Consider the following 23127-nt stretch of genomic DNA (forward strand, 5'->3'; position numbering starts at 1 on the left):
AATGTTCGCGATAATGACTACTGTAAAAACCTTCTAATTGTATTTAAATCATGTAGACACGTATAAATTACTTCCGTCGGTTATATAAGTAACGAAAGGTATTGTTTTATCGTCGGAAGAAACGTACAATTCAATCATATAATAATGCGTTTTGCAACATATTCTTAGCGAGTCTAAAAATGATAACAATCTATATGTTATATACATAGAGAATATAATTATTCGTTTCCTTAGACGATGTTAATTAATAGTTTCAGGGTGCTTAATGCTATTTGTACGATCCTGAAGGTAAAAAGAGAGGCGACGACTTTTGGCGGTATTTCGTTTCCTCTTGCTGTTCGGCAGCGTTCTCATGACCCAATCAGAATATTTTATTTATACTTGCGTTTTCCTCTGTGGATGGACTTTAGATAATTAACGTAGTTTATGAAGTAGCTTATTTAATTAATCGCCGCCAATTTTTAAACCATAGTATACCAATCTACGTTAAATATATTTATAAATGAAAATCGGTACCCGATGAATCCGTCGCGTGCATCGATGCATAAGTCTTCGTTACTCGTTGCTCATCGAGAGGACGATCGATGAAAAGCAGGCAGCAACGTGCGCGTGATCTCTAGCATTTATTTTTACCGAATGATTTACATAGTTACCTAACCTTTCAATACTATGTTTCTTTGAGACTTCATTGTTAATTTTATATTCATGGTTGCGACATTTATGTCATTAAACTGCCGGTTGACAGTGGATAAACAAAAGTGGTTGATTACTGGCAAACGTTCGATCAACTCTTTATGAAATGAACAAAAATGAATCGACGAGCAGATATGGACCCCTCGTCGGTGCAATCGATGAAGGGACGAGTAGTGCTAGATTTTTGGTATTAAGATTTTATTAATTATTTTTAATATCAAGAATTCTTTATTATCTTTATAAAAATAGAATACAGTAATTTAATGTGTACCTTTCCTCAAGTATATTAATCTTATTCTTTTTCCCATGCTATATTTAGTTCTTAAATTTAAAATAACATCGAGTTTGTTTCTGTCTCAGGTGTTCGCTGCAAACACAGCAGAAGTATTGACATATCATCAGGTTTCAATATCACAAACATGTCCAAAAGAGGGATGGGTTGAACAAGATCCTATGGAAATATTGAAAGCAGTTAGGGAATGCCTTAATCAAACTGTATTTAATTTAAGACAACTTACCATAAATCCTAGTGATATAGTTGCAATTGGTATAACAAACCAAAGAGAAACCACAGTTGTATGGGATTCTGTTACAGGAGAACCATTATACAATGCTATAGGTAATACTTGAAATTAAACTGTTTTTTAATAGTAATAGTAGAAAGTAAAGAAATTTAAATCTGTTACTTTGTAGTATGGATGGATATGAGAACCACTTCAATTGTAGATGATATATTGAAAAAGATACGTAATAAAAATAAAAACTATTTGAAGCCACTCTGTGGTTTACCAATTAGTCCATACTTCAGTGCTTTAAAATTAAAGTGGTTATTAGAGAATGTGCCACGAGTTCAGGAGGCACTAGATCAAGATAGATGCATGTTTGGCACAATTGATTCTTGGTTAATTTGGGTGAGTTTAACAAACAGTTATTGATACATATATTTTTATATGAAAAATAGTTGAAAGGATCTTACTTTGTCATAGAATCTAACTGGAGGAACAGATGTTGGTATCCATGCTACTGATGTCACAAATGCATCAAGAACAATGCTGATGAATATCACAACTTTAAATTGGGATCCTACTTTGTTATCATTTTTTAACATACCATCAAAAATTTTACCAGAAATTCGGAGTTCATCGGAAATATATGGTTATATTCGTGATGATATTTTAAATGAGGTTCCAATATCAGGGGTATGCATCTCTCATAATTAATAAGTAAAAAGTAATCTAAATAAGATGGCCGTTCATGAAAAAATAAGTCAAATTAGCATATAAAAATTTTTTTAACGCGTCTTTGTTTTCGAAAAATCTGTGATAAAACCATGTAGTCATGCGTCGTTATTACTGCAAATATTAACTATATTCGTTGCAAAAATCACGGACATCGCGGCCGGTGAATATGCAACGGAGGACCTTATATATAAATATTTGTTTCTGCTACAGTAGTGTCCACTTAAGTGACCGCGCTCGGGACCGGCAGCGGTCGTTTATGTGGGCATGGTTACTTCTCAGAATTCAACGGAGATAAGGAAAGAGGGTAAGTGAAAGTGAGATACAATATCTGGCACTCGAAACCGTATATACAATGTATCGATAACGACCGAGAATTGATGGGGATAACCGCAGACATTTAAGTGGGCAAACATGCGGTCACTTAAGTGGGCACTACTGTATTTTAATTTATTTCTGCATGAAGAAGTTTTTCATTTTCGATTGTATTTCGGTTACTGAGGCGCCCTACTAAATATATTTACAACATTCGTGTAGTGCTTAGGCGATCAACAATCAGCACTGGTGGGTCAAATGTGTTTACAAAGGGGTCAAGCAAAAAGTACTTACGGCACCGGTTGTTTTCTTTTATATAATACAGGAACTGCTGTAAGATTAATTTTAAATCTTTGAAAAATATTTTCCAAAAAATAAAGTACTTATAAATAATTCTGAAGATTGTAGATTCATCTCATGGTCTATTAACAACAGTTGCTTATCAATTAGGACCACAAGCACCACCTGTATACGCGCTTGAAGGTTCTGTAGCTATAGCTGGGGCAGTTATTCAATGGTTAAAAGATAATCTTGGAATAATATCAGATGCAAAAGAATGTGAAACTCTTATTGAACAGATTCCTGCCGATAATCGTGTTACGTTTGTACCTGCATTTGCCGGTTTATATGCTCCATATTGGAGAAAAGATGCAAGGAGGTAAATAGAATAATAATACAGTAATGTCCTTTTTCTCTCCACTCGCTCAGGACTGAGGACAGTGTTGGGAAGAAGAACATTACTGTGTAACGTACTTATATTATTGTATGGTAATATAAGAAATGAACAATGTTACTGTCACATATCTGTTGCAAAGTGCGTCGTTTCAGTGTTGTATGTGGAATTACCGAAGATACCAACAGTATACATATTATAAAGGCAGCATTGCAAGCCGTTTGTTTTCAGACAAAAGATATTTTACAAGCCATGAAAAAGGACACTGGATTAACTTTGTCTAAATTGTTGGTAGATGGTGGCATGACTAACAATAATTTGTTAATGCAAATGCAAGCTGACATTTGTGGTATTCCAGTTGGTAAGTGAAGCACTATGCATAAGATATATAATAAATGTCTGTGTTTTCTATGTAAAAAAACTAAATAAATAAAATAAATATTTGGTTAAATGGACAATTTTACAAGAAAGTCAGGCCTTTGATGTGTGAGACTACTGCACTTGGTGTTGCAATAGCTGCAGGAAGTGCAGATGGTATACGTAAATGGGATGTAAAAATAGATGCTGCTGTACCAAGTGATACATTTTTGCCTTCAATAACAGAAAATGGTAAGTTCATCAAGTTCTTTGCATTTATTTAATTTACAAAAAATATAATGATATTTGATGTAGAACGCGATATATTGTACACGCAATGGAAAATGGCCATAGATCGCAGCTTAGGATGGGAGCCAATAACAGATACCAATGGTAAATATAATTATCCAATAATAATTGTAAAGCACAAATAGGAAAACTTACGTTGTTATATAACTGATTTGTAGAATTACATAATTTCTTTGCAGATGATGTACAGAATATCCATAAAGCAACTGCTCCCGGTATTTTTGTGATAAGTACAATTCTTCTGCTTATGATTGCAAAACATCATTCTATGTTGTGACTCGACAAGTGCAGTACCATGTACTGTTCTTATCTCAAGTAATGCATTTAGGCAGGTCCTGCTTGCTGTCAAACGTTTTAACAAATTATTGCATAATGCAACATACTGGTCATTATACTTTGTAATAGTTATTTATAAGTACGAAAACCGAACTAAGGAACGAATACAAATAAAAGTGCCATTATGTTGTGATAATTTGAATATCAAATGAAAGACGGAAAATCGGAAGGATGGTATTTGGGGTAGTTTAAAAGTATAATTTATTTCAACTACGTGCAGTTTGATTTATATTATTTAAATCAGATGATAAGAGTTTCAATTACTTGAGCTTCAGTTCCAGCTACTTGCTTGTTTCCTTCTTTATTGTTTTCATTTATCGTTATTTCGTTTATTTTCGGCACTGTATACGAAACATTCTAAAAGAACATATAAAACATTGCTAAGTATTTACAATTTCTAAAGTAAAAAAATCAATAACATAGAATATGTTACCATTAATGTATCGCTAGTAGAAGTTTGAGCTGTAACTAGAGATGCAACCAGCCAAGCATTATTTCTTATGTTATCAATATGTAATCGCGTTTGTTGTGGTACAAGTATTCGTGATATAAGCATACGACAAGCGTCGGATACTATTGGTTCTTTCGGAAACGTAACTTTACTTTGCACTTGCTATAATACAAAAAGAAAAAAATAAGTTTATATACTGAAATTTCTACTCGAGTAACAGTATCGTTATATGGAAGAAAATTTTTGATCGCGTCATTTTATATTACTTTTTTCTTTTTAATGTACCTGGGTACCTTTAGAAGTTGATTGTAATTTGTGTCATCAAATGGTAGTCGACCATAAACCATCGCGTAGAGTACCACACCCATGGACCATACATCAGATAATTGAGGTAGGTAAGGGATACCCTTTAATATTTCAGGTGATGCATAAGCATAACTCCCACAGAATGTTTCGCTCAGTGGAGCTATACCATTCTTCGATGTCATTTGCCCACGCGCAAATCCGAAATCAGATAATTTTATATTGAAATTACGATCCATTAAAAGATTTTCACATTTCACATCCCTAAATCAAATTGTCTGGTTACTTTCGATTACTCCGTTCGGTGTTAGTGTAGTCGCAATTTTGTACCTGTGAACTATACCACGTCTGTGACAATAATCGATCCCTTCCAATAATTGCCGAAACCATCTGCGACTACGCAGCTCATCAATGTACGTATCGCGTCTGATTATATCCAACAAGCTACCATTTTGAGCATATTCCATAATAATGTACACGCTAAATATTAATTGTATACTTAATGAAATAGATTTCCGGAACGATCACATGTTCAAATACTTGTACAAGATTGATGGACTAACCGATGAGTTGTTTCGATTGCTTGCAAAAAACGGATCAAATTCGGATGTTTTAAACCTTTAACAACTTCGATTTCCCGAGGTAGAAATTTTCTTAAATGTTCGCCGGGTGCTTGAAACTTTGAAACGATTTTTATTGCTACTTGACAAGCATGTCGATCAGATTTTGCAACCTTCAATATATTTCAATGACATTTTTTGTCATTTTTTATTCATCGATTCTTTTATTAATTTATTTACTACATAACGTACTTTTACGGTCGCGTATGAACCTGCACCTATCGTTTTCCCTAATAAGTAACCATGTGATTCAAGAACAGTTAGTTTCTTTTCCGACTTTTCGTCATTTTTTTCTTCTAATGGTTTTAATGGAGATTTACTATTTGTTATTGGTGTGGTTGCCATTTTACGTATAAATTTAATTTATTAATAAAAGTTGTTTTGGCTATGAAGGTCAAATTTAAATAATTATAGTTAAACTGTGTAACCATATTTTTTCTATTTTTAATGCTCTCACTTTAACTTTGGTACTTTCAACGGCATCATTTTACTTGTTAATTTACATGTTTTAAAGGATTACTTAAAAAGATAATTGGTGTTATGATTTATTGTTTACGACATGATTTTTCAGTTTGATAATTGGAGATATAGCGCGAAGCTTTTCGCGAAGTATCAGAAAATCAAATGCAAACATTTGAACGGCGATTTCCTATCGATGTTGTTACTTTATCACAAGTGTAAAGAGTAGTTTATACAGTTCTTCATTAATTGATGTATTTTCTATTTTATAATATCAATTCAAAATATCGATAGGGTAGGGTACAAAGGTGCCAGAAAGGCACCGAAGGTGCTCTCTCACACCATGTCAGATCACGCGTACGTGAGCTCGTGGAGTTTCGGAAACCCGACAAAGGCAAAATGACACATGCCCTCTTTCTCGATTATTCCGAAGCTGCCCGAAGTAATTTCGGACCGCCTCGTGGGAGTCGAGAGAGAAAGGCTCACATTTCCCATATTGCTCTTGAACAACTAATATTCGACCTCCCGTTAATAGGTCTCCACTGGCCTCTGCTGAACGCTGCTGACCACTCTTGGAATTTCTGACAACGCATAACGATTACGACTGGCTATTGTTAGCCTCTCCCAGCCTCTGCTGGCCTCTGCTGACCACCGCTTATATTTCTGACAACCTATAACGATTACTACTGACTTCTGCTCATCTCTGTTGGTCTTTGCTGATCTCTGTCAGCGTGTACTTGTCTCTGCCGAACGCTACTGACCACTGCAGGTATTTCTGATAATGTATAACGATTAATACTTACTACTGCATGCCCCTACAAGTCTCTGCTTGCCTTTGCAGGTTTCTGCTTGCCTGTGCATGCCTTTGCTGGCCTCTGCTGAACACTGCTGACCACCCCTGATGCTTCTGACATCGTATAACAATTACTACATGCTACTGTTCGCTTCTGCTGATCTCTGCTTGCCACTGCATGCCTCTGCTCGTCTCTGTTGACCGCTGCTGACCACCTCTGATGCTTCCGACAACATATAACGCTTACTACTTGCTACTATTCGTCCCTGGTGATCTCTGCTTGCCACTGCTGGCCTCTGCTGACCACCGCTTATATTTCTGGCAACGTACAACGATTACTACGACTCCTGCCTTCCTCTGTTAACCTCTGCCACCCTCTGCTGACCTCTGCCAACATCTCCCGACGTCAGCTGACCATCGCTGACCATCGCTGACCACTGCTGACCGTTGCTGACAAATTGTGACACGATGTAATATAATATAATATGTTTATATGTATTAAAGTGTTGTATAATGTAAATCTATGGCAATAAATGATTTAATTTCAAAGAATTCTATGTGTTCTAATCATTTTTTACCGTCCTTTTCCTCTCCAAATCATTCTCTTACCTATAAGATGCGTACCACCTTCTTCGCAAGTTCACCAGCATTTTAGAAATGTTCCGGGAACTTTGGAAATCCGAATTTGACCTTGACCCAGTTTCGAAACTGGGTCAAGGCCATTCGAATCTTAGAAAAATTCCGGGCGCTTCGAAAATCCGGATGGCCTTGACCCAATTTCGAAAGTGGGTCAAGGCCATTCGAATCTTAGAAAAATTCCGGGCGCTTCGAAAATCTGGATGGCCTTGACCCAATTTCGAAAGTAGGTCAAGGCCATTCGAAATTTCAGAAATCTTCCGGCCGACTTGGAAATCCGGATGGCCTTGACCCAATTTCGAAAGTAGGTCAAGGCCATTCAAAATTTTAGAAATCTTCTGGCCGACTTGGAAATCCGGATGGCCTTGACCCAATTTCGAAAGTAGGTCAAGGCCATTCGAAATTTCAGAAATCTTCCGGCCGACTTGGAAATCCGGATGGCCTTGACCCAATTTCGAAAGTAGGTCAAGGCCATTCGAAATTTTAGAAATCTTCCGGCCGACTTGGAAATCCGGATGGCCTTGACCCAATTTCGAAAGTAGGTCAAGGTCACCGGCATTTCAGAAAACGCTCCGGGCACTTTGGAATTCCAGTTTTAAGTAGAGAAACGGTTTTTTATAACTAAGGGAATAATGGGGAGAGGAAAAGAAAGGTAAAAGTGATGAGAACACATAGAATTCTTTGAAATTATATCATTTATTGTCATAGATTTACATTATACAAAGTTTTAATACATGTACATCATGTTAGAAGTTGTTAACAAAGGTCAGCGTGGTCAGCAGGGGCCAGCAGAGGTCAGCAGAGGGATGCAGAGGCATGCAGAGACTAGCAGGGGCAAGCAGTAGCAAGTTGTAATCGTTGTACGTTGCCAGAAGCATCAGGGGTGGTCAGCAGAGGTCAGCAGAGGCTGGGAGAGGCTGACAGTAGCAAGTTGTAATCGTTATACGTTGCCAGAAGCATCAGGGGTGGTCAGCAGAGGTCAGCAGAGGCTGGGAGAGGCATGCACAGGCAAGCAGAAACCTGCAAATGCAAGCAGAGACTTGTAGGGGCATGCAGTAGTAAGTATTAATCGTTCTACATTATCAGAAATACCTGCAGTGGTCAGTAGCGTTCGGCAGAGGCCAGGAAAGTTCAGCAGAGACAAACACACGCTGACAGAGATCAGCAGAGTCCAGCGGAGGCAGGCAGAAGTCAGTAGTAATCGTTATACGTTGTCAGAAATATAAGCGGTGGTCAGCAGAGGCCAGCAGAGGCCGGGAGAGGCTGGCAGAAGTCAGTAGTAATCGTTATACGTTGTCAGAAATATAAGCGATGGTCAGCAGAGTCCAGCAGAGGCAAGCAGTAATCAGGAGCAGTCAGTAACAGTCGCTGTATGGTGTCAAAAGTTGTCGGGAGTTCTGTACTTTTGTCAGCACTGGTCATCAGAGGTCATCAGAGGCAAATAGAAACCAGGAGTAATTAGAAATAATAGGGGTAATAGGAAAGGCAAGTAAAAATACCTGGGCAGTCGAGATTCCGAATCGTATGCCGTTGACGTTAGTTGTCCAAGAGCGAGAAGGCAAATGTGAGCCTTTCTCTCGCGACTCCCACGAGGCGGTCCGAAATTACTTCGGGCAGCTTCGGAATAATCGAGAAAGAGGGCATGTGTCAGTTGGCCTTTGTCGACTTTCCGAAACTCCACGAGCTCACGTACGCGTGATCTTCCATGTGTGAGTAGGGCACCGGGTGCTGAATCTGGCATCCCTGGGTACAATGCAAAAACAAGTTATTTTGTATGTCTACCGAATTTGTAGTCTATGCTTTTAGCTAATTGTGTTTAAGCGTTTACTTTGTCGTAAACATAAGTTTTTTTTTATTAAACGTTAGTATTAATTTATGTTTGAATAAAATACATACAAAAATTAGCTATGGCAGATGTTTTAGACATTGATAATGCAGAAGAATTTGAAGTAGATGATGAAGGCGACCGTAAGTTTCTATTATCTTTTTATTCCGCATAACCTTCTCCGATGCATTCTTGTATTTAGAATATTTCATACATTGGCGATAGTTTTTGGGAAAATGCTTATTTACTGCTTTCAGAGGGTATTGCTCGTTTGAAGGAAAAGGCGAAAAGGAGAAAAGGTAGAGGACATGGTGCAGAATTAGTTTCTACGCGCGATGACGTTCGTCATTATGAATCGATGAATATTGTGGAAGAGGATGACGATGAACCGGGTCCACAAAGATGTATGAGTCTCTTAATTATTCTGCCTTGTATTTTACTTCTAAGATACTACTTTTATGCCAGTAATTTCAAGACAAATCTCAATTTTATGCAATTTGCATTTGTAGCTGTAGAAGGCTGGATTTTATTCATAAATTCAATTCATGAAGAAGCACAGGAAGATGACATTCAAGACAAATTTTCTGAATTTGGACAAATTAAAAATTTACACTTGAATTTAGATAGAAGGACAGGATTTCTAAAAGGGTATGCCTTGGTAGAGTATGAAACATTTAAAGAAGCTCAAGCAGCAAAGGAAGCATTGAATGGAAAAGAAGTCTTAGGGCAACCTATTTCAGTTGATTGGTGCTTTGTGAAAGGACCAAAGAAGTAAGAAATATCTTATTTATAAATATGAATGAAATATTTGTGTCTATAAATTAATTTGTTCATTTATTTTTTTAGAATAAAGAAGAGAAGTCACAGAAGACGATGAGAAAGGAAGCAATTATTATTAAATAAAATTTTTATTTCTACTATGTACGATCGATTAAATTAAGATGACTTTGTATATCAAATATAAAAAATGAAATGAATAATATAATCTGTAACAAAACTTATGGTTTAGAAATTCTGTTTAATTAAAAACAATATATTGGAATGAATCAATTTAGGTTTGTAAAAGTAAAACGTTAAATAAACCGTACATTTATTCATATTTTTTTAATACACATTTTTTATTAATTAAACTGTCAGTATAGAATGAAATATGTAGAATTGAAGGCAAATATATAGGGTAATAAAAAATATTCTCTATTAAGTAAAAAAATGTTCTTCCATTTGCAATTAAGATTTCTTTAGATTCACGAATTAAAGGCTGTAAAAATTTTTTTTGTCATGTGATTTAATATGCACATGTTGAACTAGTTATTACATATATGCGGTCACTCAAGTGGCAACTACTGTACTCCCTATTAAAATTTCTTTTGTAATTATATAATCTCTGTTTTTATTAAATCGAGAAAGTATCTTATTACATAAACCATCAAATGAAGCATATTAGGCATAATAATTGAGGTTAGCTTTCTTCTTTGCTTGAACCTCATTAATAGCTTCCATTAAATCCTCGTGTGTAACTGCAGTCGCGTTACGCCTCAACGCTATCATACCCTATAAAAATAATAGAAATTCGATTCTTAACATTGAATTAAATTATGACACTTAAATGTACTTTATTACATACCGCTTCTACGCACACAGCTTTACATTGTGCGCCATTGAAATCATCGGTGGATCTTGACAATTCGTCAAAGTTAACGTCTGGAGACATGTTCATTTTTCGCGAGTGAATCTGCATTATACGCGCCCTGGCTTCTTCGTTGGGGTGCGGGAATTCGATTTTTCTATCCAAACGACCAGATCTCAATAAGGCAGGATCTAATATATCGACTCGGTTTGTGGCTGCTATTACTTTAATATCAGCAGTCGAACTAAATCCATCCAATTGATTCAATAGTTCCAACATAGTACGTTGTACTTCTCTGTCACCAGCTTTCTCAGAGTCGAATCTTTTTGTACCAATTGCATCCAATTCATCGATGAAAATAATTGCAGGTGCCTTTTCCCTTGCGAGTGAAAATGCATCTCTTACCAACTTTGCACCATCTCCAATAAACATTTGAACAAGTTGGGGACCTGCCAGCTTCAAGAAAGTCGACTTTGTCTGTGCAGCACAAGCTCTTGCCAGTAAAGTTTTACCAGTTCCAGGTGGCCCATACAAAAGTACACCTTTAGGAGGTTGAATACCAAGGTTTTCAAATTTTTCTTTATGTGTCATGGGTAAGACGACAGCTTCTATTAATTCTTGAATTTGTTTGTCCAAGCCACCGATGTCTGAATACTGCTCTGTAGGTCTCTCATCAACTTCCATAGCTTTGACTCTTGCATCATATTCAGCGGGCAATGTTTCAAGAACAAGGTAGCTATCTTTATTAACACCTACCAAGTCACCTGGCTTTAATGCTTCTGCATCGACCAACCCAATTACGGGTAAAAAATACGTTTGACGAGTAGAGGTTTTAATAACTGCACATTTGCCTTTTCTTTGAGCATCCAAATCAACAACTGCACCATCCTCTTCTCCCATATCTTGGGGATCGACATCTAATAACTCTATGACATTAGATACTAGATAAGGTAAAGTTTTATTTACTTTAATCTTTTCTGTATTCTCTTTGATCTTGTCATTTTGTGCCTGAAGTTCATGAGAAATGCGCATTACCTCACTCTTCATAATTTTTATTTCATTGTCTAATAAGCGTGTACGCGATACAATTTCATCAGTGGACATTCTTAAAACATCATCGCCCAGAGAGTCCTACGTAAATATATTAAGGATATCATGTGTTTATACAACATGAAATATTAATATTATTGTATTAAAAATGGTGGGTCATAAAATATAATAAACTATTTTATTATAAGCGTTCATTTATATGTGCTTGTCATTCCGTCCTAACCTACACATAATAAATATGTATTACGTACCTCTGCATCTTCCCAGATAGACTTATCCTCGAGTGTAGCCATTTATTATAACAAATTTATTATTTTTAAAACGTAAATCTATGAAATCTTTATTACGTGTTTATAATTTTCTAAAATTCTGTTCAAGAGAGTCTTGTTACATTGATAACTTCATAACTTAGATCGTTTCTATAGAGCTTCTTACTCCATACCAGAAATGCCAGATTGAGCACCGGGTTACTGTTCACACTATGCCAGATCACGAGTACGTTAGTTCTTTATATTCAACGCTAGATGGCGCCCATTTTTCGACCTCAAACCCCCTGGTGCTAAAACGCCCAAGTTTGTCGTGGAATAATTCATTTTTTAAACACTAGATGGGGGTCTAATCATTTACGATCGAAAACTAATTTCAATTTATTTATTAATGCAACAATATACAACTCAGTAGTATAGATCACTTATAAATGCTTCACAATTAACGACAGAGCTCCAAACTTCTCTAGAAACAGTCCTATTCCTGCAAGAAGACACAACTAACTACCCTCTTTGACACTGCAACACATATTCTCAGTTTTTACGTTTCTCTGAGCATATACACGGTTTCACATCGTAGCGAAGTGTAATACACATTAACTTGAGACTGTACGTACGTCAATTAAACTAATAAACAGTGTTTAAAGCGTATTATTAATATTATAACTACGTAATTCACTGTATATCTATATATATCAAGACGACATCTACCACAAAACGCCCAAGTTTGTCGAGAAATAATTCATTTTTTAAACACTAGGTGGGGGTCCAATCATTTACGATCGAAAACTAATTTCAATTTATTTATTAATGCAACAATACACAACTCAGTAGTATAGATCACTTATAAATGCTTCACAATTAACGCCAGAACTCCAAACTTCTCTAGAAACAGTCCTATTCCTGCAAGAAGACACAACTAACTACCCTCTTTGACACTGCAACACATATTCTCAGTTTTTACGTTTCTCTGAGCATATACACGGTTTCACATCGTAGCTAAGTGTAATACACATTAACTTGAGACTGTACGTACGTCAATTTAACTAATAAACAGTGTTTAAAGCGTATTATTAATATTATAACTACGTAATTCACTGTATATCTATATATATCAAAACGACATCTACCACAAAACGCCCAAGTTTGTCGAGAAATAATTCATTTTTTAAACACTAGGTGGGGGTCCAATCATTTACGATCGAAAACTAATTTCAATTTATTTATTAATGCAACAATATACAACTCAGTAGTATAGATCACTTATAAATGCTTCACAATTAACGCCGAAACTCCAAACTTTTCTAGAAACAGTCCTATTCCCGCAAGAAGACACAGCCAACCTCCCCCATTGGCACTGCCACACATATTCCTAGTTTATATGCTTCTACACGGTTTAGACACTGTTTATTAATTAAATTGACGTACATACAGTCTCGAATTAATGTGGAGTGTGATTGCTATGATGTGAAACCGTGTATATGCTCAAAGAAACGTAAAAACTGGGAATTTATGTTGCAGTGTCAAAGGGGGAAGTTGGCATGGTCTTCTGGCAGGATTAGGACTGTTTTTGTTGAAATTTGCAGTTGTGTCGTTAATTGTGAAGCATTTATAAGCGATCTATACTACTGAGTTGTATATTGTTGCATTAATAATTAAATTGAAATTAGTTTTCGATCGTAAATGATTGGGCCCCCACCTAGTGTTTAAAAAATGAATTATTTCTCGACAAACTTGGGCGTTTTGTGGTAGATGTCGTCTTGATATATATAGATATACAGTGAATTACGTAGTTATAATATTAATAATACGCTTTAAACACTGTTTATTAGTTAAATTGACGTACGTACAGTCTCAAGTTAATGTGTATTACACTTCGCTACGATGTGAAACCGTGTATATGCTCAAAGAAACGTAAAAACTGGGAATTTGTGTTGCAGTGTCAAAGGGGGAAGTTGGCGTGGTCTTGTGGCAGGATTAGGATTGTTTCTAGAGAAGTTTGGAGCTCTGGCGTTAATTGTGAAGCATTTATAAGTGATCTATACTACTGAGTTGTGTATTGTTGCATTAATAAATAAATTGAAATTAGTTTTCGATCGTAAATGATTGGACCCCCACCTAGTGTTTAAAAAATGAATTATTTCTCGACAAACTTGGGCGTTTTGTGGTAGATGTCGTCTTGATATATATAGATATACAGTGAATTACGTAGTTATAATATTAATAATACGCTTTAAATACTGTTTATTAGTTAAATTGACGTACGTACAGTCTCAAGTTAATGTTTATTATACTTCGACACGATGTGAAACCGTGTACATGCTCAAAGAAACGTAAAAACTGGTAATATGTGTTGCAGTGTCAAAGGGGGGTGTTTGGCGGTGTGTTTTGACAGGATTAGGACTGTTTCTAGAGAAGTTTGGAGTTCTGGCGTTAATTGTGGAACATTTATAAGTGACCTATACTACTGAGTTGTATATTGTTGCATTAATAAATAAATTGAAATTAGTTTTCGATCGTAAATGATTGGACCCCCACCTAGTGTTTAAAAAATGAATTATTTCTCGATAAACTTGGGCGTTTTGTGGTAGATGTCGTTTTAATATATATAGATATACAGTGAATTAGGTAGGGTGCCCATTTAAATGTCCGCGCTCGGGATAAGGGGCAAAGTAGACGGACATTTAAGTGGGCAAAAATCCTGCACTTATAAGGACACTACTACAGTTATTATAATAGTAATAAGAAGCTTTAGACACTATTTATTAATTAAATTGACGTACCTATAGTCTCAAGTTTGAGCCTTTGGCGTTAATAGTGAAGCATTTACAACTAATCTAAATTATTGAGTACTCTATTGTTGCATTAAAAAATAAATTAAAATTAGTTTTCGATCGTAAATAATTGGAACACCAAAGTCAGATTTTATCATCATTAAATACAGTAGGAACGAATGGACAACAAACTTTCGTTTTTTGTGAATTCATTTCGCCCTCCATTTTTGCGTAAAAAATCGTGAATTTTCTTAGGTACAATAAATGGCGTATCGCGTGCATTTAAAAATAAAACAGATGGGATCTCTTGAGAATAAAGGTAGCTTTCAACGTACACCGGATGATGCATTGCCCGCTGTAACAAATTTAATAACGCAACAGATGTCCGATTTTTCCAGACAGAAGTGTTTCATCCACCATCACCGTTGAGCGATGTATTTTTAATTGGTTGACTGTACATCTTCATTTCGTTGGTTGAATGATCGCCAGGTTTTCGAAGGCTACCGTAAACTGTTGTACGCGAAACTTTAATTTAACGACATTAAGATTGATTTCTTGCAATTACCTGTCTGCACTAAGGTCGAAAAAATTGTATTACTACTGTGTACCTTTGATTTCCTAACGAAGGAGAATATTGCATGTTAATTCAAATTAATTGAAGCGTCAAGTTCATCGAGGATAATGTTCAAAGTATTCAATTACGCAGCGAGGCGCGTACTAAATATGTTCGCAGAAAGGCGAATAAATAACTTATGGGTGTTCGTTAAAGGAAAATATTGCGGTGTCACTTGCAATCTTCATTAGTAAAGAAAAATGCGTGATCGCGTCGAGCCATATCACATTACAGAAGCCCTTGCTCTGTTCCCTGTTAATCACTGTCGCCCTGTTTTAGAATTCTTATTTTGTATTACACCCTGAACGAAATATTCGATGCTTGTAAAATATTATCGAAGATCAGATTACAAAATTTATAAATCAATTTTACATTGTCATTTCTTTAGGCCAATCATCGACCTGTGCAATGACTTAAAGTAGGTATTTTACATCGTGAATGGGTGTATTTTGGCATTAATTTATTATATTTAATTTTTCAAAAAGTAAATTGCAAGACCATCGCTTTACTACTTCTATTTGTTATATAAAAATATTTATCTCGTCTTTGGAATAATAGATACATTCCCTCGTTGTTGTGGAATGTTGTTAGAGATGGAAAATGAAGCTTTTAGAAGCATTTTCGATACTTAGCCCTCATCATAAAATAAATTTGTTTTATCCAAATGAATGGTAAGTAAACACAAGCTTGATTAAAGTCAAATAGAACTTGGGTTTAGGCTTTTATTATCTAGAGGATTTATTATAAAGAAATTCGATTTTGAATACTGGCTAGGTGTATACAGGGTGTTCGGCCACCCATGGGAAAAATTTTAATAGGAGATTCCGGAGGCTAAAATAAGACGAAAATCAAGAATATCAATTTCTCGACTGAGGCTTCTTTAAAATGTTATTAAAAAATTTCAAATCATTCCGAAAAAATTATATTTAGTTACAGGGGTCCATCGCAATCATTTTTGGTCATTACACATACCCCCGAAATCCTACTCAGTTTCGAAAAAAAAATTCCTTACCGAAAATCTAATGTGAGGCCAGAAATGTTTCCCAGAAATTTCATGCGAATCTTTAAAATGTCATAACTCCTGAACGGATTGGACGATTTTAATGTTTAAAAAAGCAAACTACGCGTATTTTTATGGGGAATATGTACAAATCGCAAAAATATTCGAAAAGTTGGTCCTTGTCCCTGCAAAATGAGAAAAACCCCATAAAAATGGTCCAATTTTCAAACAGCCATAACTCCTACAATTGTGAATATATTTCAATGAAACTTTTTTCTGAAGCAGAGCTCATGGGTACCTACAAAAAAGTATTAGACAACATTTTCGTAGGACGTCAAATAAAATTACTAAAAATGAAAAACGAATTTTCAAGAAAAATCGACAGGGGGTAGGTGCCTAAATTTTTCGGCGAAAAAAAATTTTTTTCAATCGCTCTAAAAAAATTATTTTCGATTGTAGGGGGCAATTTCAATCATTTTTGGTCATTACACATATCTTCGAAATCCTACACAGTTTCGAGAAAAAATTCCTTACCGAAAATCTAATGTGAGGTCAGAAATGCTACCCTGAAATTTCATGCGAATCTTTAAAACATCATAACTCCTGAACGGATTGGACGATTTTGATGTTTAAAAAAGCAAACTACGCGTATTTTGATGGAGAATATGTACAAATCGCAAAAATATTCGAAAAGTTGGTCCTTGTCCCTGCAAAATGAGAAAAGCCCCATAAAAATGGTCCAATTTTCAAACAGCCATAACTCCTACAATTGTGAATATATTTCAATGAAACTTTTTTCTGAAGTAGAGCTCATAGATACCTACAAAAAAGTATTAGACAACATTTTCGTAGGACGTCAAACAAATTTACTAAAAATGAAAAACGAATTTTTAAGAAAAATCGAAAAATCGCTCTAAAAAAATTATTTTCGATTGTAGGGGTCTATTACAATCATTTTTGGTGAATACATATACCCCCGAAATCCTACCCAGTTTCGAGAAAAAAATTCAAATAGATGGTAAAATTTTTCGGTGAAATTAAAAAATTTCAAATCGTCCTGAAAAAATTATTTTCGGTTGCGGGGGTCAATTACAAGCATTTTTGGTGAATAGACCTATCCCCAAAATCCTACCCACTTTCTAGAAAAAAATTCAGTACAGGCGGAACTATAAACGTTGATAACTTTTTAACGAAGCCTCCATCAACAAATTGGTATTCTTGATTTTCGTCTTATTTTGGCCTCTAGAATCTCCCATTAAAATTTTTCCCAGGGGTAGCCGAACACCCTGTATATAACTCGCGTACTTGGCTAACATGTCTGACCAATGCTTTACTACTCCTACTTGTTATATAAAAATATTTATCTCGTCTTTGGAATAATAGATACATTCCCTCGTTGTCATGAAATGTTGCTAGAGACGGCAAATAAAGCCTTTATCAGCAAAAAAATAAATTTCAATTCGTATTTAACCAATTTCTGTTTTCTCAAATCATAATATCCCGTAGCCATTATTCCCATCATTTAAAACAAACTTTTATCACGGGAAATATTCGTCGATTATTGTACCAGAATCGTGTTAAGCTTCACTATAAAGTGAAACGATAAAAATCCAAGGTGTCAGATTCGTTAAGAGAGACCATACCCTTAATATAATTCTTGAGAAGCTCGTTTGACGTGTCGGAGAGATTCCTAAAAGTTTCGAACCAGATATCAAGGTCCCCTGGCAACGTTACGAAGGTGTCGTCCGCGATGTAACAACGGGGGAAAGATCATCGAAGACGCTGCAAAGCCTTTTAGAGTCGACGCTGTCGAATTACGGAGACCCGACCTAAATTCACGGTTGTTGGACGTTTTTCGGCGAAATTGTATGTTATAAAAAGCCCGCATATACCGTTCACTTTTAAGTGCCGCGCCCTGTACGTGACACTCGGTACGAAGTTGAAAGGCAAAGTGGCGAACTAAAGCGTCAAAGTTCTCATCGATGACCTGGTTCAGAATGTTTTTAATGAAAGTGTCCCGGCGATTGGAAGTTACTTTGATCTATTGTGAACGATCGAGCGAGGGTGTTTGTTCGTTACGCATCGAATTAACGCCATCTTTTCCTAAACGAAATTCTCGCTACGATGGTACGTCCGTGGAAGGTATCATTTCGCGATCCACGAAGAAAGTTCAAGTTCTGGAAGACGTTGCGTAGATTGTGGGCAAACTTGGACGGAATTGCTGGCCATTAATGCGAAATTGCGCCTTGTGCAACTTTCCAAGTGTAATCGCTTTCAGTCTCCTCCAATATAGCGTTTCCTTCTCGAAAATCGATTCCAGATATTGTCGTGGCATCTAAAATTTCGTGAATATTAGAAAACGTATTGAATCTCGCGATTAGTTCGTGGAAAAATGCCTTTCTAGATCGTTCAACCCCTTAACGCTCGTATTTTTCGGGTTAACCAAGAATGATCAGTTTTCTTTATTAGATTTGTTTCTAAAAATGCGGTTTTTGTTCATTACAATGTTGCATCTAACGTATAATTTGAAGGAAAACAAATATTATCATTCCTTAAACCGTTTGATTAAACAAATATCGTTTTTCAAAGCAGTTAAACTCGGGCATGAACGTTAAGGGGTTAAAACTTACTCTACTTTTCCTCATTATTAATCTTCATAATAATCAGTTTATTTAAAGATATTTAGGGAATTTCAATGTTATAATTAAAATTCGGGTAAGTAATCTTCAAGAAACAGGGAACCCAATTTTTAAAATATTGTTTGAGAATCGTTTACTTATCCATGGGGCATGTTTCGCGAGGAGCTTTATATATTCGTTAATAATTTGAATTTCGTTTTAATATTTAAAACAATATAAAAAGTATTGATTTTTTGAAACCGCAAAGGCGATGTTCCCCCTTAGTGGAAACAGGTGATTTCTCAGAAAATGTTTTTCGTCCTAGAATCTACAGTGTTTACGCGTATCGTAGTTGATAAGACTGCCAGAGTTATAGAGATCTGAAGGTTTAGTAGCCATAAAGTTTATGGAGGTTCATTCTTAACTTGCCTCCTATTTTCACAACCGTCGATGCACTTGCTGTTTGCAAACAGTGTCAAAAGACATTTAATAAACTCCATCTTATAGTAGTCCTTGCAAACTTTATTTATAACATTCTTTACTGCACTGTTGTGCTTATGTATTTTTATCAGGTATCGTTGCTAGAGGCGATATGTCTTTAATAACGTTTAAAGTGCAAACAATCAATGATTCGCCAATTCGTAAATTGCAAAATATAGTTATCTTAAGATGCATTCTGCACATAGTACGCTATCGATGTGCAAGATGTCGCGTAAATGCAGCAACTTATCGCCTTGTCATCCTATTTTATTTACTACCTATTTACTTTTTATAAAAAGAAATGCTATTTCATGTACCTGTTGTAACAGATACAGTGTCACTAATTAATTGCAACTATCAGTGTGAAAGAATTTCTTGACGATGCCATTATTTTAAGAATACCATCATTTTCTATAAGTATCATAGTTACAACAGACACAAAAGGGTGGAAAAAAGAATTTCAGTGCATATCCCACAAAATCACTGCAGAATTCTACTAAAAACTGTGAAACTGAAATATTCTTCAACAATTAGGGGATAATTCGAAAGAGTGAAAAATTTAACCAACTAACACAACAAATGGAAATAGTTTCACGCGACAAATTATTACGCAATTAAATCATAGTAAACTGATACCTCTGCAGATCAATTCTTAAGACAATATTCTCGAAAAAATATTAGCGTTGTTTAGCAACTCGACTTTATATTAAAATTATCACGAAATTAAACGTCAAAAACTGCCTAAAAAATTATCTGGGTTTTTTTTATTTATATTTAATAAAATTGATACTTACACGTTTAAGAAGTGTTTCGCTCGCGATCCCTCAATCACTGGTCAACAGATGTTTGTTTCTTCGGCTTCGAGTCGCATACTATCGACGATTATTACCTGAATATTCTCGATATTATCGATTACCCCGATATTATCAGCGTCTCCCTGCTTGAGACGTTAGACCGGCGGCGTAACCGTACCACAACAGAACGCTAATTAACCTGAATGCCGACGAGGGACGGGGCTCAGAGATGCAAACTAGTGAACAGAGATTTCCGTAGCGTAATCTCCGATCTAAGACGCTTAACTGAACTTCGAAATGAATCCCAGAATCTTTTCAGTTCGTCTGCTAGTCAAACGCGATCCGATCATTTCTATCTGATCGCGTTCTGTCTTCCCATATGGTTCAACGGAACGGTATCCGAGATTTTCGAATCATTTACGATCATTAAGGGTGTATTCTAGCAGAATATTTCAAACGTACAAGAAAACAATTGGATTTGAAAGTTTGTCGCGTACGAATGCGACTGAATACGACTCGCGTCTGACCATTCTTCGGTATTTCTACTTGCTAGTGAATTTTTTAAGTTTCTACCACGATTACTGGAACACCCTCTATATAAGTCGAAATAGTAAAGCGAAATAATTTTGGAAATTCATTGGAAACGCGTGCAATAAAGACTTGGACATAAAAGTAAGTAGAAATATCGACGTACGGTCAGACGCGTCAGTTTAATTGTATTTCAAATTTATTCTATATTTTTTATCGACCTGGGAGTAATAAAAGAAGCAAGTTTTTATCAATTTTTATTATTTCAGATACCAAGCATGGTTAAAAAATTGTTCTTTCTGTACCAAGTTTATATTAAAATTCCGAATTTCCCTCACATTGCTACTAAATGGTCATTTGTGAAAACTTTTCTCGTTGCTACGTTCTATCAGAATCTTTTTTAACATGGAAATTGTTCAATTATTTACTTGAATACGAGCTGACTGTTACGAAGAGTCTTCTCGTCGCTGAGTTCGATCTAAAGCCTCCACGTATGAGAAATGGTTTCCAACTGATAGGTTCGTCTAACAAGGCAGGATCCACTAGAAAAGCCTTACTGGAAGAGTCCTTTAGCGGATCTACGACGATATTCCACAATATTCTTGCTCTACCAACCAAGAATATTACTTCTTACACTCCAATGTACTCTAAATTTTCAGTGTTCTTTAAATTCTTCCACATACAAATTCAGATTCAGAGCATACATCGAATAGTTACAGTATTATACCAGTGTCAACAATTGCGAAGATAGACACGATGCAACAGTGATACACATACGAGTATCAATCGACGAAAACGGATCCAACTCCTCGTCGGGTTAACTCGAAACCACCGACAGTATTTTCGTCGATACTGTTTCTTTGATACAGACATTACTCTTTGTAAGAGATAGAAAGTATTACACACTGGATTTAAACGAGAATTAAAATGTTTTTAGTAGAACCTGAATTTATGGATTAACTTCATTCGTACCAATGACATATTTCCTACTCCTACGATTCATCCACAAACTACATAATTATCTTCGCATAGCGTGTAAGTGACAGCGCTTTTACAGCCCCGATGATGAGGTGCTTTAAGAGAAATTTAAATACCTGTAATAAAGGTTCTGGATTGCCATGTTCTGACGGTACTCACTGTATCAAGTCAAAAGCACATACATTCTCTGAAACAATTATATTTCACAATTAGTCGAATAATACCCGGTCCAAACGTTCGCAGACGATGAACGAACTAGGTTATGAAAATTTACTTTTCACTAGAAATACACCGAGTCAATAAAACTTTTATTTATATCGCGTTATTCCCCGTTGCAAACAAGTCTTTTTCCTTCAATTTTTCTCCATTTTTCTCGATTTAATTAATACTTTTTGTAGCTGAAAAAGAAAATTTGCTCATTCCAGCCTCTACGCTACGTAGAAATTTTCCTTTTCGATTCTCAAAATGGCTATTGTACGACATTGTCCATTGTGCTTTGCGCTTTTATCAAACTTCGTTAAAGAATAAATCTCGATGTTTGCGAATAGAATTTCTATTCGCTACAGATTCAATGTCACGGATCTCTGTTAGACCTAACACCTACAGCGATAAGCTCTTTACGGCATTAATCATTCTGCCTTCCCCCCCCCCCCCCCTCCCCCGAACATTATACACCGTACTCCGCGACGTTCTTTATTTTCGAAAGAATCTTCGGGTGAATAGCGCACGCGACACTCGTTGTATATTCATCGGACGTCTGAATCAAAATTGTCCCTGACAAATGTGTCAAGTCGGTGTTGTGCGCGACGGGGAAGAGGCGCGAGCCACTTTTCAACCTGCAACCGCACAGCACTCAATATTTCATTCATCCCCCGATGACAGTTTCATTCCCCGGTATTGCTCAGAAACGCGATTTCGTAATTCTATTTAGCAAGATGGAACAACGTAACGTTCCGTCGCGCGTCCGTGACTCTACAGACGCGAACGATCGGGAGAGAATGTTCCGACAGACTTAGCAGAACACCGCCTTCGAGTTAATTGATGCTCGATTTCCCACGTAACTATGTTCCACGAACGTCGTTTCCCTCTTCTGAAGAACGGCTCGTCCGTGGCTCGGCGAACTCGCACTCGTGTACGATTCGTAGAACGAAGTAGGAGGATCGACGCGGCAGAAAGAGAACAAAAGGTAGATTGAGCAGCGTAGCGTTAAGGAGTATCGGCATGTGCTAAGCACGCCACTCGGAAGCTGTTAACCACAAAGCGATTCAGGAATCGTTGATTCTTTCGAGACGAACTCGCGAGCGTATCGGTAATAGGAACAATGAGAATTCAAGTATGTCGGTTTGTGCGGCTAACGAATGGGGAAAATGGAATGAAAAAATGAGGGGGGG

General features: G+C 36.2%; 4 protein-coding genes across 5 annotated transcripts; 2 read left to right on the forward strand and 2 right to left on the reverse strand.

Annotated features, from left to right (window-relative positions):
* The first annotated feature begins 470 nt into the window (after nt 1-470).
* Nucleotides 471-7003, forward strand: LOC143341635 (glycerol kinase). 2 transcript variants are annotated; one of them, XM_076764604.1, is made up of 10 exons: nt 471-880; nt 1054-1312; nt 1387-1604; nt 1680-1892; nt 2469-2579; nt 2648-2904; nt 3075-3280; nt 3391-3528; nt 3592-3669; nt 3765-7003. In XM_076764604.1, exons 1-10 carry the CDS (start codon nt 800-802, stop codon nt 3860-3862), a joined length of 1659 nt encoding a protein of 552 aa, XP_076620719.1. In that variant the 5' UTR covers nt 471-799; the 3' UTR covers nt 3863-7003. The 2 variants fall into 2 exon arrangements, 1 of the variants encoding a protein (XP_076620719.1); XR_013079659.1 differs by lacking the exon at nt 3765-7003 and having other exon boundaries at nt 472-880; nt 3387-3528.
* On the reverse strand, nt 3798-5640 carry LOC143341636 (testis-specific serine/threonine-protein kinase 3). The gene is made up of 7 exons (XM_076764605.1): nt 5488-5640; nt 5239-5408; nt 5006-5155; nt 4666-4939; nt 4355-4534; nt 4186-4278; nt 3798-3927 (listed from the first exon to the last, which is right to left on the reverse strand). The coding sequence occupies exons 1-7, from the start codon at nt 5638-5640 to the stop codon at nt 3910-3912; spliced, it is 1038 nt and encodes a 345-aa protein (XP_076620720.1). The 3' UTR covers nt 3798-3909.
* A 1963-nt stretch (nt 7004-8966) lies between the features above and the next one.
* Nucleotides 8967-10107, forward strand: Tsu (40S ribosomal protein S12 homolog tsunagi). Its single transcript, XM_076765172.1, has 4 exons — nt 8967-9151; nt 9266-9412; nt 9518-9779; nt 9855-10107. Exons 1-4 carry the CDS (start codon nt 9091-9093, stop codon nt 9883-9885), a joined length of 501 nt encoding a protein of 166 aa, XP_076621287.1. The 5' UTR covers nt 8967-9090; the 3' UTR covers nt 9886-10107.
* On the reverse strand, nt 10082-12244 carry Rpt5 (26S proteasome regulatory subunit Rpt5). Its single transcript, XM_076765171.1, has 3 exons — nt 11937-12244; nt 10633-11766; nt 10082-10559 (listed from the first exon to the last, which is right to left on the reverse strand). The coding sequence occupies exons 1-3, from the start codon at nt 11976-11978 to the stop codon at nt 10449-10451; spliced, it is 1287 nt and encodes a 428-aa protein (XP_076621286.1). The 5' UTR covers nt 11979-12244; the 3' UTR covers nt 10082-10448.
* Between the last annotated feature and the right edge of the window lie 10883 nt (nt 12245-23127).

The sequence above is a fragment of the Colletes latitarsis genome, chromosome 5 (genome assembly GCF_051014445.1).
Source record: "Colletes latitarsis isolate SP2378_abdomen chromosome 5, iyColLati1, whole genome shotgun sequence".
NCBI lineage: Eukaryota > Metazoa > Arthropoda > Insecta > Hymenoptera > Colletidae > Colletes > Colletes latitarsis.